This window comes from Ostrea edulis, chromosome 1, assembly GCF_947568905.1.
Source record: "Ostrea edulis chromosome 1, xbOstEdul1.1, whole genome shotgun sequence".
NCBI lineage: Eukaryota > Metazoa > Mollusca > Bivalvia > Ostreida > Ostreidae > Ostrea > Ostrea edulis.
The window spans coordinates 56445863-56461651 of record NC_079164.1 but is presented as its reverse complement, the minus strand read 5'-3'; the positions used below and the strand labels follow the sequence as shown (position 1 = coordinate 56461651).

General features: G+C 35.4%; 1 protein-coding gene across 2 annotated transcripts in view; it reads left to right on the top strand.

Annotated features, from left to right (window-relative positions):
• Window positions 1–5139: 5139 nt before the first annotated feature.
• Window positions 5140–15789, top strand: part of LOC125664640 (zinc finger CCHC domain-containing protein 8-like) — a 202117-nt gene continuing 191467 nt past the window's right edge. The window contains exons 1-2 of one of the 2 annotated variants that reach the window (XM_048897481.2): window positions 5140–5763; window positions 15569–15611. In XM_048897481.2, the coding sequence (XP_048753438.1) occupies window positions 5454–5763; window positions 15569–15611 (353 nt within the window). In that variant the 5' untranslated portion in view covers window positions 5140–5453. The remainder of the gene's footprint in view (window positions 5764–15568; window positions 15612–15789) is intronic. The other variant, XM_048897482.2, reaches the window with a different exon arrangement.

The following is a 15789-nucleotide window of genomic DNA, read 5'->3' as shown; positions in this document are numbered from 1 at the left end:
TTTTGTTCAACACATGGCCTGATTTAACATGGGTATATACCAGAAATGTGAATTTTCCAATAGGGTCTTCATGGAAAATCTAGGCAGTAAATTGACGCATTAATCAAATACTTTCTGTCTCGTAAATGCTCGTTTTATTGCCGTAAACTACAGTGCATTAGGCAATCAAAATGCATTTTACAAAACAGTTGCATTAGAATGTGTGGTTTTTTTTTTTAGGTAAACTCAACCTTACCACTGAATAACAGTAACACAAACACTAACACAAAACTTCTAAAGCTAATGACTTAAAATACAGAAAAATGAAGCACATTGATCTTTTAAGATCATCATCCTATCCAGAGATGTCACAGAAGGACTAATACCCACCATGGGTTTTTTTATTGGATCAAAACTATGCACAAAATGTTGTGACCTTAACCTCAGTCAATTACCTTATGATAGGGTATTGACACACCCTCAGGTCAGGAGCAACCTAAGTGTTCTTGAAACAAGAGGTGTATGTGCCACAAAGCTCACCTGAGTTCTTGAGCCCTGCTGTTCTTAAGATTTTTAAAAGAATTTTCTCCTGTATATTCCCATGAAAATTTGAGACTCCATTCTTATGACCCTACCATAACTCTAGGGGGTCTCTGAATCCACACAACATAGAAATACTATAATATCAATATGACAAACATGGCCTTGCAGTTATGGAGAAGATTCCTTTTTTGTATACAAGCATTACTTAAAATTAAATCCTGATTTCAGCCAACTCTAACCCAGGGTCCATAATTTAAAATACTGTACAAAATAATTTGGTCAACACAACTTTGATTTGCAGATCGATAGTGCTTTTGGGGAAGATTTTTTTTTTTTTTTCTAAAATAGTTCAATTAAGACATTGATCCCCTATTGTGTCCCAATTAACCTTACCAAGGGGTCATTATTTGAACAATTTAGAGTATGCATTATGTCAAGAAGCTTTCACATAAGATTTATCATTTTTTGGTCCAGTTGCTTTTGGGAAGGAGATTGTTTAAGATTTGTTCCAATATATTCCAATGTAAAACTTTGATTCCCTATTGTAGCCCCACCCTACTCCTGGGATGATGCTTTCAATTATTTAGAATCAACATTATATCAGGAAGCTTTCACAAAAGTTTCACCTTTTCTGCCACGATGGTTCTTCAAAAGAAATTTTTTTAATGACCCCACTATATATTTTGCCTTTTCTTGATTATTTCCCCTTGGAAAGGAACTGGTCCTTTATATGAACAATTAAGAAATGAATATAGCACGAAGAAGATCTTTTCAAACAGTGTACAAAATCTATATTATAAAAATACTGCAATGAATATGCTTAAAATAGAAATATTCTTATATTCTTTTTGTTTTCATTAAATTCAAGAAAGTAAATACGGTTACAACGGTACTATAAAATAAATCATCATTACTTCATTACTAAAACTATAAAATAAATTCTTTTAATAGAGAAAAACAACAATGTAACAGTGAGGTTAAATTAAGCAATGCAGTGTGTTATAATTTATTACTGTAATTAAGCTATAAGTCATACAAAAATGTATTCAACTCTGGTAGTGATGGGAATTGAACCCATGTCTTAGACTGTCCGTACACTACCTATAATGGTGTTAGATTGGTGCAGTAGAAGTGTTAGAAAAGTAGTAAAGATTTCAGCAAGCAGAGAGAAAGAGCTTCAATTGTGTTATAAAGATCTTTATAGATCTTTATATACATGAAATTGGGAAAAATTAGGTTGTTTTCATACTAAATTATATATAACTCAACCCCAGCCATCACCATCCATACATAATATTTTAAATATATCATGAGAAATATAAAGGAAAATGTGCATAAAAAATAAAGATATGTGCAAAGCAAACTAAATATATATTTATCTAAGGCATGTTAATGTATACATAAACTGCTATTCTGAGAATCAAACCCATGTCCCCTTCTTCATAAACCTGAAATAAATTAAAACATCTTCACCTAAAATCGGTATTTCAATCATCAATATAATTAAAATCAGACTTCTTAAATTCATGCCGTATACTCTGCGTAAGCGATTGTGAGCGTATCTTAGGGTCTGATTTTAATTAGATTGTTCAATCATCTGTCACAAAAATGTAACAATAGTTCAATATCTTGCAATTGCTGCAATCATAAAATGTCAAAATAAGACTAACTAGAGCTGTCTCAAGGATTAAGGACTGATGACCCTGCAAGGTAAACAGAAAAGGTTCACTTTAAAATAGCTTAAAGAACTCTGCTATTTTGTCCAAATTCTAATGGAAATGTTATAAGGAATGAATGCATGTTGAGAGCAAAAATTGCAGTGAGTATCAAAATCTATCAACAGTCCAAGCATCAAATTGTCATGGACAAAAAACATTTAAATTCTCAGTTCTACGACCGTGACTTTATGTTCCTCTTCCAATCCAAGGTTTTGTCCTTTCAAATTTTAAATTTCTAAGATATATCTTGAACTCTGAGACCTTGACTTTTGTATTAATGACATTTCTTTCTAACCTTGTTAAAACAATCATAGTGCAGGGTTGTTACACCTTTCAAAATCACAAGTATCATTCATGTCTTGTATAATCTTCTGAAGGTTTTTTTCCACAACAAAGTTATGGATATGGCAAGAATTTTATTCTTATAAAACTGGTGACTTTGACCTTATCTGAATTACTCTGGGTTAGGGTCAGGACATACCTTTAAAAGTCTAAAGTACCCTTTATCTAAAGTATAAGCTTTAATTTTTTTTTTCATTTCAAAGTATATGGCTAAAACCATATTTTAATACGTTACTTACATGTAGTACCCTGTGACCTTGTCAAAATTGACCTTCATACTGGGTCAAGGCATATTTCTGATAGGAGGTTCCTTGTGGAAGCGATTTAAATTAAAAACATTGACATTTACAAAATGTTTTCTCTTATCGGTGACTTTTTTTCCTACATTCCTTCTACCACAGGTGTGCCCTTTGAAGTAGAAAAGGTGTGAAAGAAGAACCCTAAATACCACTGATGTATATACCCTATAAGCTTGCACTATACACACCCCTATCTTGTACAGCTATTTACAGAGCGCTGAATGATAATTATAACTATTGATCTGAATAATGGTTATAATTAAATTTTTAATCTGTGTCACTGCAAAGTAGTACTTTATCAATAAAAGCAATTATACATCACGTGCCAATTTATATTATCAAAGAAAAATGTAAATGACTTTTTATAAGATAATTTGCAGTTCAAAGTGTCTGATGACTGCATGATTATAGGATTGCACCTTAAATAAGTAATTGTATTTGAAATAAAAGTACTTATGAGCTGAACTCTTTTTCATTAATCAAATGTGAGCATCCAAATCATTGCTAGCCAAAGTGATATAAGCTAAACTAAGACAATTGATATATTATATATGCATGACGACATGTTTGGAAAGATAAATCTAAGTTTGTCAAAGTACAGTGCTAAAGATAGCTTATATATAGAAAATACTATAATATGAATATTCCTTTTGAAGCAAATAGACCTCTTTCATAACAACAACCCCATTCACAATTTTTTTTACAATGCATATATTTTATATTATTCACTCATATACTTCTGCATGAGCACAATTAAGTCCTGAACCCAATTAACATTTATGAATGTTTTATAATATTTCTTTCTATATAAATCTAAGTTTGTCAAAGTACAGTGCTAAAGATAGCTTATATATAGAAAATACTATAATATGAATATTCCTTTTGAAGCAAATAGACCTCTTTCATAACAACAACCCCATTCACAATTTTTTTTACAATGCATATATTTTATATTATTCACTCGTATACTTCTGCATGAGCACAATTAAGTCCTGAACCCAATTAACATTTATGAATGTTTTATAATATTTCTTTCTATATATTTAATTTGTTTTAATTTTCAAATTGGTCATTATATCTTTCAAATATTTGACTATAATTACACCAAAATAAAGCATTTATCATGTTTATAAATCCATATTTCTTTTATTTTACTTTTGAATCGTAAATAAAATAAACCTGATTTAACATTATTTCTTCATCACCAAAATCTTAGATGATATAATGATTGAACTGACCCATCATGGAATTAAATCCAGCTAAATATGAAAGATGCTGTACACACAGCAGAAATAATAGATAGAATCAATTGTAGCTGATTGTTCAGATAGGAAGTGGTCATAATCACAGGTAGCAATAGCTACAGGTAATCGAAGGCGTGGACATGTTACATTCTTGACCAATCAGCTGCATCCAACAGACCAATTTAACTTCAACTGAATGTAACCACTGTACCCATTGTACCCTAGGTTATGTAGAGCCACCTCATGAAATTCTTACTTTCAATTTCCATGATTTGTGTTGTACCCTTTCTGTAACTTTTGTATAAAGGAATATAGAGCATGTAACCTTGGGTACAAAAGAAGCACTTAAAAACAGTCCTTATTCCTTGCCATATATGTCATTATTTGGCAAATAGATATTGTTTAAATTGAACCTGATCAAAGCATGAACATTACAATAGATATATTGTTTAAATCACGGGCACTGGAAGTTAATATAAATATATTAGTATGTGCATGTATAAAAAAGGAGGGGGGGGGGGGGGGTTCCATACCAAATGTGGACATGCACATGCTATATATTTACATTAACTTCCAGTGCCTGGGGTTTAAATTGAACCTGATCAAAGCATGGACATTACAAAATTTAATCTGTACATACATGAAGCTGCGCTCGTTCAAACGGTAGCACCGTCAACATATTAATTTAACAAATGATTAAAAAGGAATATACCACACAGAAAATAGCTAGCGCAATCATGACTGAATTTGTTTACCGTTCAGGATTCAAAGCGAAAGAAAAAGTTACAATGCGCATGCGCAACTCTGTAGCAGGGAGCTGCCGAAAGTTGAATTTTATGTTATAGACTCTACCATCGTATTACATCCGAGATCTATGTCGAGTGCGCGAGACATTTGAGGAGTTCCGATTGCTTCACTTTCACGTAGTCTGGTCCCCCTTCCCACAATTCCGTTCGCGCACTCTCTACATTCGAGAGTGCGCGAACGGAATTGTGGGAAGGGGGACCAGACTACACTTTCACGTGGAGCGTCATTCTCTCACCAGAGGGCGCGCTACGCAAGCTTCACTTTCACTTTGTTGTGGAGCGTAGCGTAACGCCCTCTGGTGAGAGATTGGTGGAGCGTAGCGTAACGCCCTCTGGTGAGAGATTGCCTTCGTGCTTGCACATCGGAAGGCCTCGGGAACCAGGGTACGACGGGAATTATAACGACAAGCGTATGGATGATCGAGACTAGTCTCGAGAGCGAGAGTCTGGGGAAAGCGAGATTACCCGTGAAACATTAGCACGCCGAGACAGTTTTGATACTACTTCCGGTTGAAAATACAAATGGAGTTGGGAGATGTGTTTGGTGGTGTTTCTATGTTATTTGATGAATTTGAAAAGGATAGAGATTCATCAACATTTATTTCATTTAACAGAACAAACGATGGTCAAGAGGATAGAAGTAAAATCGTTTTTACAAAAACCGGGTTGCATGGGAAATCAACTGATGAGGAAAGTGAAAATGAAGGCACGGTAGAGGTTGGTCTGTCGGAAAGTGACTATTCATTGATTGTTCCAGAGGGAATGTTCAATGAATCTGAAGTGAAAGAAATGAAATGCGGAAACGATTCGAAGTTTAAATTGACTCATGAAAGTATCCTTTTTCTATGAGCAGGCCTACTGAGCAGGGGTCGAAATTAACTTGTTCTACCACAGGCTAAATTTAGCCTGTGGGTAAAAAATCCACAGGCTAAAATGAAAACCTACAAGCTAAAATGAAAATAATGAATTAAGCAGTGCTCTTTTTTCATATATTTTTTTAAAATCAATGATTTTCCCCATCATTATTGAGCCTAGTGGGTCAACAGGCATCGTTTGGGCAGGACACTAAGTTACGTAACAGCGATTTTTTTCCTTATATAACTGGTACCGATAAACGGTACCATTCCCAATGCCAAAACCCATTGATTTTTCCCAATTTTGAGACTAAAAATTCCCAATTCACTACTTCTTTTGTTTTCTTTTAGTTAAAATCATTTGCCGTTACATTGGTAGAAAATTCCCAATTTGTTCGATTTTGACGCTATTTTTCCCAATTGAATGGGTACCGGTACCAGTACCAGTGGGTAGAAAAAAATCACTGCGTAAATCATATGGTGCAATTATTAGGTCTCTTGACCATCGCACCTCTAATCCACAACCTGTTTACCACAGGTCAAGATCCAAAGTCTTCCAATTTCATGCCTCATCAGGGGTGTAACTAGTGATTTTTCAAAGCAAATCCCGGACTCATGGTTTATAAGCAGCACGATCACGAGTCCCATGAACTTTTTTGATAATCGTCTACGCGGTGAGCAGTGCACTCATGTCATCACTACAACCCGACCTTAATAGAGGGCGAAACCCTCTCACGGCCCTATAGGTAACACGTATATACATGTTTAAAAGGAAAATATAGAAAACTAATGAAAAATTAAACCATACCTATGGAACTTGAAAATTTTGGTCCCAATGGCGTCGATTCGAATACTATCGCGTGGACATGTATTTCTCCATTTTGAATCTCGTGTACCCATGTTCACGTCGTTCTGAGATGTTACATAAAATCCATAAAAGCATGTAAATCTTATTTTCTTAATTATATATAATCACTACTCGATTAACAACGTTTCCTGTGTTTGTGTATAAATTTGCTAAACACCGACGCTGAATATGACGTCAAAATGCACTGTTTACATCAGTTGCATAGCGTTTCCCGCGTTCAATGAATAGGGCTAAAAATATAAATTGATTTGTTTGATGTACTCCGACCGACCTGTCAAATTTGCTCCAACCCGATCATTTTTAATTAAAGAGAAAGAGATATCTCCCAAGTGTAAAGAGATATCTCCCAAGCGTAAAGAGATATCTCCCAAGCGTAAAAAGATATCTCTCTAACTTACAGAGATATCTCTTTAACCAAAAGAGATATCTCTCTTATTTAAAGAGATATCTTATTTTACGAATAAATAGTAAAAGGGCTTGCCATAATTATGAAATATACTTAGTATCGGAACTCTTAGTCAAGTCAATCTATCAAAATTCAAGCCAAACCTCAAGAAAATTGCTTCAAAGCTAATTAACACTGAAAACAAAGGTGTTTATATGAACAAATAACATATTAAAAATACACAGTTCTATAATTTGGGGAAAATAGCTCTTTTGGGGGGTAAAATACTGGGTTTTCATTGAAAACTTGTGGAAATCTGGAAAAATTGAATAACTAAATTAAATCAATGGGTATCAATTTATGCTGAACTAAAATGAAAGGATTGAATATGTACAACTGATTTAAAAACTTTGAGAACAAATATTGAAGGAATTTTGGGGTAAAAAAGAAGAAGAGGATTTTATTGAAAAATCACGGAAATCTGGAAATGTTTAATAACTAAAATGAAATCAATGGGTATCATGCAGTTTATGCTGAACTAAAATGAAAGGATTGAATATGTACAACTGGTATAAAAAATTTAAAAACAAATGCTGAAGAAATTTTGGGGTAAAAAATAGGGTTTTTATTGAAAAATCATGGAAACCTGGAAATATTTGATAACTACTATAGTATATCAAATAAATTGGTATCAACTTATTCTAAACTCGAATTTCAGAATTGGATTTGTTCGAGTAATATAACAATTTCTCAAGAAATTTTAAAGAGATTTTTGGGTCAAATATTTTTTTTTTTTTTAAATTATTATTAATTTTGGAGATGTGGGAAAAAATAATAATGATATCAAATTAATTGGTAACAACTTTTTCTAACCCCAAATTACAGAATAGTATTTGTACAATTAAAAAAGTAAAAAAGTAAAAAACATGGCTACGTCAACAAACGAAATCATTTAAAGCTGGGAGTTTTCAGGTCGTATGGGGCTTTAATGAATATTTGAAGGTATGTTTAGACACAAGTATAGTAGGAAAATATGTTAAGAATTTTTTGATATTAAATTTATGAGACAGCAACTCAAGAATACAACGATATAAGGCCTCAACCGTGCGCAGCTTTTTGTGCGCCGTAAATCGAAGGTTTTTATAAGGGGTGGCTCTGTAGCTCTCTGTTATGTCAAAATATTTTTTCAGAGAGCTACAGTTCTGCAGCTATATTGAGATTTGATTATAATTGCGACAATAACCCAGAAATCGTGTAAATCGTTTTCATTGACTGAATTTTTGCATAAGAAATTAAGAGTTATACGTACAAATGCTGGCTTTCCCCCAATTCCTTCATACGTTTAAATAATCGTGAATTATATTTTCGCTATGACTTTGAGATAGTGAAAATTTGATTCGCGTAAATTTAATATACTGTTTTAGTTTCTAATTCGTGGAAAAAACATGACGTGGAAAAAAGCTGATATACGGTATTACAGTGAAAGTTGATATAACTCACCAAAACGTGATGGGTTACTGTCCAGAGCTATCTACTCGCGGCCCGCCAATATCAGAATCCTCCGCGCACACAAGAGTTCCAATTCCGCTTCCTGCGGATACAACTAATAACCAAAACGAACTTATATACAGCGATGAACCACAACAGCCAATAATGTCAAATAGAAGGAACTTAACAAATTCCCCTTCTTTCTTTTTAAAGTAAAATAGTGTCATTCAAAATATATTGTACATATCTACACGGTTCCTTTTTCTCTGTTTACATTTTCAAGCACTGATCCCGCCAAGCACCTGTCTCTAGTGCTCTAAGCAGGTTCAAGGGTGAGGCTCCCTTTTTAGTTAAGCAATCTGCAAGTTGGCTTTTTGTTTCTATCCATTTGACGGCCACAATTTGGGAGTTGTTTATCAGTTCCTTGATGCCACTTATTTCAAGCCTCAATCGTTTTTCATTTGTTTGTTTGGTGGACATAATAGCATCTCATAAAGAATGACAGTCAGTGATGCAAATAATTTGTAGGCTGATCGGATTTGCTTTTTCGGTCATAAGTTCAGTGTATAAAGATGCCATTATCAATTCCATCTACCATTGCAAGTGTTTCTGCCGCTAAAGTACTACGCACTATTCTTCTTGTTCATTTTGATGTCCATGTGAGTGGTGAGATAATACCATTTTCGCCGACAAGTGCTATAAAGTGACCTCCTTGGGTCCCACCATCAGGCAAATTTCCCAGAGACGAGTCACTGAACATCAAAAGTTTTACATTGTCATTTGGTCCTAAATATTGAAATTTAAGTGACACATTTTCTGACTTTAAGTTTTTGATTACTTTGTTAGCATCAATCAGTGTTTGTACAGTTGCAGTTTTTAAACTAGAAGCTAGATATGATGCTTCAAATATTACATCTGGACGAGATTGTCTTGCCATCCACGATATTTGTCCTATTTTTGACTGAAGTTGTTCCTTCTCAATAGTATTAATTGGTGCTGACTTATCAGCTTGTCTACATTTCTCAATAGGTATTGACTGCATGTTGTTTTGATACGACTTTTGTTGTAAGATGATGTTCTTTCCACACTTTGAAATTTCGATTCCAACAAACGGAAATGAACCATTTTCTTCTTGGTCCTCTCTTCCAACATAAAAAGTTGAACGAATTTTGTTTATTACTTCCCTCTCAAATTCTAGAGTTCCGCCCCATAAAAAGTCGTCCACGTGACAAGCAAGCACCCCATCTACTAATCCAGTTTTATTTCTCAAAAAGAATACAGCTGGGTCAACCTTTGATACATGTACATTACATTGTTCAAGCACTTCTTTTACTCTATTGTACCAGCTAAGGGAGGCATCTGACAAACCATACACACATTTACGAAGCTTCCAAACAACGTCCTTACAATTAGCCTCAGGAGGTGGCTTTACAAAAATTTCTCTTTCTATCTCAGCCCCTTGTAAAAATGCAGTTTTTATGTCCATTGTATGTGTTTGCCATTGTCTCTGAGCCAAGACTGCTAGCACAAGTCTGAGAGAGTCTGAACCACATGTTGGTGAATCTTTCGGCAGATTTTCTTTGTCAATTTCCTCAAATCCTCGAGCCACCAATCTTGCCTTGTGTATTGCACCATCGGGTGTGTCCTTAAGATTACATATCCATCTTGTCGAAATACATTTCTGCCCAATGTTTTTATGTTCAACATATACACCATTTCTCTTCCATGACTCAAGCTCTTTCATTTTTGCATCCTTGAAAGAAATATTCTCCAATACTAAGGCAGTATCATTATCATGATCTGATTTTGAATTGTCATTTATGTTTTCAAGCGGTTCAACTTTGCTCAAATCAACTGAAATTTCTGCTCCTTTTAGACTTTCTGGTTCCATATATTCCAGGTTAAACCAGTGCTTGTTATTACCTGTCAATTTTCCTGCACGACCAGTGACCTTAGCAACACAATGTTCTCCATTTTCCACATTATGATATCCTAATGTCTGACCCACTTTAACGTCCTTAAGTTTAAACCTTTGAGGCTCATCATTTCCAGTTGCCTCTTCGTTGATATTTCCATTATCATTGTCCCTATTGTCTATTGGTTCAGCCTCTGAATCACTATCATATATGTAAGTAGGGTCTTTTTCACTACATGTACTTGTAGTTGTATTCGCCGCTAACTTGTTATTATTGGTAACTTTGACAATTTTATCTTCCATTTGCGACGTCTTTTTCAGTCTACATTGATGAACTCTAACTAATATTCCTCCATGTCTAATAAAAATAACAGCTCCATCTTGACCAATAACCACCCCAGGGCCTTTCCATTCATTACTTTCATTCCTTTTGAAGTATACCTTGTCTCCTGTATGATATCGTATACCACTTGGGCGTGTTTGTTTTCTCAAAGCTCTCTTGATCCTTTCTGAGCACTCACTCTTAGTGAAATCAGAACGAGCAGAGTGTAATGCCTCAATATGTCGTCCAACAACAGCACTCATTGTTGTCCCCTCTAACGCAGGAGGTTTGCTTGTTAGTACACTCGGAAGATTAGGGTTTCTGCCATAAACCAACTGATATGAACTGTATCCATGAACATTGTCCAAAGCATTCTTGGCCATTAAAGCCCAGTTTAATGCAGTTTCCCAGTCACATCGGTTATCTGCTTTAATCTTCATCAAAATTTCAGTGAGTGTTTGGTTATGCCGTTCAAGTAAACCATTGCTCCATGGGCTATATCCTGCTGTCGTTTTTACTTCTATATCAAAATTTTCAGCCAGATCACGCACTTCATCATTGTTAAATTCCCCACCATTATCGCTATACAGTCTCTTGGGGGCTCCATGAACTGCAATCCATGATTCTAAGAACTTTTTTACAAACTCAGAAGAACGCTTTGACCTCATAATGCTTCCTGCACTGAATCTAGTAAACTCATCGATAATGTGGAGGTAATAAATGCCATGTTCAAGTTCATGTAAATCAACGGCTACAGTTTCATTAAATTGAGTGGCTAATGGCAGTCCTACAGCTGGTCTCGGTACTGGTTTCTTATTGATAATACAGATTTCACATTTTTCGCACACTGAACGCAATAGCTCAATAGTTTCTTGATCACTTGTTCCTGCATTTATCAAAAGTTTGCTCAGACGATCGACAGACGCATGTCCGAATTGCTTGTGTAGCTTGTCAAGAGCTTTTATCTTCTCCTTTTGTGTCATTTCAGTAAACTCAAGTACTTCCTCAAGTTCATTTTCACAAGTTTTGTCATTGGCTTTGAGAATATTGACACAATAATGACCGCTTGACGTGCATTCTAAGCATACTGGGCTGCCAAACATTGTAACTTTATCGTTTTTAAAGTCCAAGACAGTACCTGCTTTCTTAAGCGAAGATTTCTCAGCAAAAGAGGAATGTCAGCTTTTACCACTTCTATCTCTATTTTGCACAGTGTTTTTCCAAATTCAGCAGGAATGATCGCTCTACAAAATGAGTTGACAACTTTTCCATCTCCAAACTTGAAGGCCCGGTTACTAGGGAAAGTTTGAATGTCATTATCATTTGCTACCTTTACAAAGTGTTCAAACCATTTCTCTCCGCACACGGTTCTTGTACATGCTGTGTCTATAATCGCAGATCCTGCAGATTCTAGTACGAAGATTTCATTAGCTGAAGGTTGCTCTTTCGTGAAAAGTGTTACATTGCAGTTTTCAATGATATCTGACTCACTTTCAGTGATTTTTGCTGAACTGGTTTTATCAGGACAGTCTTTCGCCCAGTGGAAAACACTTTGACAAACAGCACACTTGGTTCTCTTACCAAATTTGTTTATGGGGTTGGTGCCTGTTAGTTTAGTGTCCGGTTTACGGTTGAAGCGCCTTTGCTGTGTATAAAACACTGGTTCTTGTTTGATGGTAATGCTTGGTGTGTCAGTAGCACAAGCACTGTGACTTTCTCCAAATATGCGTTGCAGGGCAGATTTCATGGCGGCATATTTAAGATCACTTGATGCCGTAAGAGCCAACTGTTTGTCCTTAGTTGATAGTCCAGCATTGTCTAACAATTTAAACGCTAACACAGCATCAGGCAGTGTCATCTCATATTTCTTAGCTTTGTTGTAACGTTTGTCAAACTCCATTATATAATCTGACATAGACATTTCATCAGGTTTGTGATATGAGTCGAAGTTTTTGTAAGCTTCATATGCCTTATCTTTATCATCTCGTTTGAAAACTTTATCCAAACTTGCTATCAATGTTTCCATTCCCGTTTCTTTTGCAAGATCGGCGGCCGTGATTTCCATGGCGACATCTCTTGCATTTCCTTTCAACGACAAAGAAACGACAAGGGCGTGCTTATTAGCATCAAGATCTGTTACAAGTTTCCAAACTTCAATTTCATTTTTCCACGTTTCATACGTCATTAATTTCGGGTCGAATGACGGCGGATTCTTAAAACTATTACTTGCCATTTTCCTTTCGGCTTTTCCGTGGGTCTGCTACCATGAAAGTTGATATAACTCACCAAAACGTGATGGGTTACTGTCCAGAGCTATCTACTCGCGGCCCGCCAATATCAGAATCCTCCGCGCACACGAGTTCCAATTCCGCTTCCTGCGGATACAACTAATAACCAAAACGAACTTATATACAGCGATGAACCACAACGGCCAATAATGTCAAATAGAAGGAACTTAACATACAGATTTTCAAATCTAGGTTTCGTTTTCATGCACTCTCATCATCAGATTCTTGAGTATTTCTTGAATTGGGGCAGTTGATTCCTCTACATTCTCCACATCCACCTGAACATGCTATGCCATTCTTTCAACAGCTACATTTCTTATTGTCACAGTCAGATTTACAATTGCAGTCAGTGGTCACTGGATGATTTTCAACAGGAAGTCGGGTGCAGGTTGTTTAGATATTTCAATAGGTAGGAATTTGCCAGTTTTCAGAGTCCAACCCCATTCAGTAGGATCGATATCTGCAACTGTTTTGCCTTTCCAGTACCGACACTGTAAGTAACCTCGCATTGAGGGAAACATGGCAGCATTAAAAGTTGGTGGAAGTGACTGCATGCACTTGGGCCACAGCGTGCCTCTTAACTGACATTGTTTTGGTCGTAAACTCTCTCCACCTGAGAAATTAATTTATCATATGTTCTAGAACACGGGTTCTATGTTATGACTTAAATTAAAGCCACTACCATTGGTTACTATTTTTATCGTTCAATCTGTAAAACAGGTATTCAAGCAAAGCACGATCTTCCTCATTCGTCAAGGCTTTTCTTTGCCGCATTTACACCCCCCTCCCACCCACAGTTTGCAGAAAGTTACGATATTGTTTTAGTTATGAACGTATCATGTGCTTCTACTAATATGTATTACAGATGAAGTTGAAATGAAAACTGTAATATATTTGTACGTTTAATAAATGCGAGCATATAAGCGCTTCTTTCTCCTAACATGTGTGTTGTTATATTGTAAATAATTTATGTTCGTTTGAGTGGAACGAATTAGAACATAATGTCTAAACCCTCTAGAAGTGTCCCCCCATACAAGCTGACTAATGCTTCCTCTCTCGCCTTGATTATATCTTCTTTGCTAGCATGCATTTTCTTGCAGAAATACAACTCCTTGCGATATTAGATAAATATATCATTCATTGTATTTTTCAAGGCAGCAGGTTTTTCAATGCCATGCAAACGACTAGTTGTGTTAAAGCATGAATAAAAAGGAGTTGATGCTGCCAAGAAAACTCATCTTTGCGTGGAAAGCTCCCAGACGCACAACTATGTTGCTTCATTCCTCACTGCTTGTCATCATAACTGCTTTCCAATACAATGGTTGATCAAACGTTATGACTTGAGTTTGATTATGTCGTGAAGCTTCTTTAGAAACAAACATCAACGTTGAAAAGATGCAATTCAAATCACTTGGGTTCAGATCTATCGTGGGCAAAAACGTTACATCCGAAACCCCTTGATATTGCCTTCTAGAACCATTTGCATCATCCCAGACCAACCAGACAGAGGTGATCTTAAAGGCCATACAACATTTCTCAAGATGTCGATCTTCCAAGAAAAGTTTATGCTTTTAAGAGGTCTCAGCTCTTGGAATTTAAAAGTTGCGTGAACTTCTTGCGTTTTTCCACATTGAAGTAAAATAAGTTGATATGACCAGATGAGATTAAGTCATCAGTAGTAACATCCAAGCGTTGAATGCGTAGAGGGTTTTTCTTTAACCCAGGAGACAAACAAGATATAATCCCCATACCATGAAAGGTGTTATTTCCACCAATGGTGTTGATGTTATGGTCTACATTATCTGCTACAAAATGTAGACAATGTGATTCGTCTTGAGGACAGGACTCTTGCTTTGATGAAATGACTGCTGATGATTCGAATTTCTTGACTTCAGAGTATGATGAACCCCATGCTGTTTAGTGTATCTATTAGAAACCTGGATCCAAACATGCAGTTGCACTGCAAGTCCAATTTGAAGAGGTTCTATCACTAGTCTTGGTCTTGTGGCTTATATGATAGCTTATCCAATTGAATTAACTTGGGTAGATGAGACATTCTCAGAAGTTATGATTTTCAGAAATGATGATAAACTGTCTGGTAAATGACCCTCTTTTGACAGAATATCCCGAACACTTGGATAGAATGCTTTATCTACCTGCATGTTTCGTACATCATTCTTGATAAGTGTTGCTGCTGTTTTTATCAGAAACCTTTTATTCTCTTCGTCGGACTTTAGAACTTCTGATTCCTTATAGAAATTGTGCAATATGGTTGATTTTCAATGTCATAGGTCTACGGTGCTGCGATGTAAATTAAAAAAAAAATAATTGTAGTGCCGTTTTGGGTTACCATAGCAAGTTACATTGAATACAATTAACATAAACTAAAAAATTTCAGTGTGCTCAGCCAATTAAATAGTTACAAGTAAAATTAATTTATATATGTATAACATCGAAAGTTGAAATAGATAAGGAATAATATTTATAGATATATTGTTTTCCTTAACAAAATCACAGAAAATAAATTTCAAAGATTTGCAAGTATTATTGATTCTACCAGGTAAGTAATATTTTCTGTATAAGAAAACTCTCCCCTAAAAACTTATGAATGAATTTTCATTTTCATAAACTAAATGTTAAAAGTTTAAAGATGTCATCTGTACAGTATGATGTTAATAAAGTAAAGAAACATACAGTATAATCTGTTTATAATTGTATACTTATTAAGATTAGTTAAA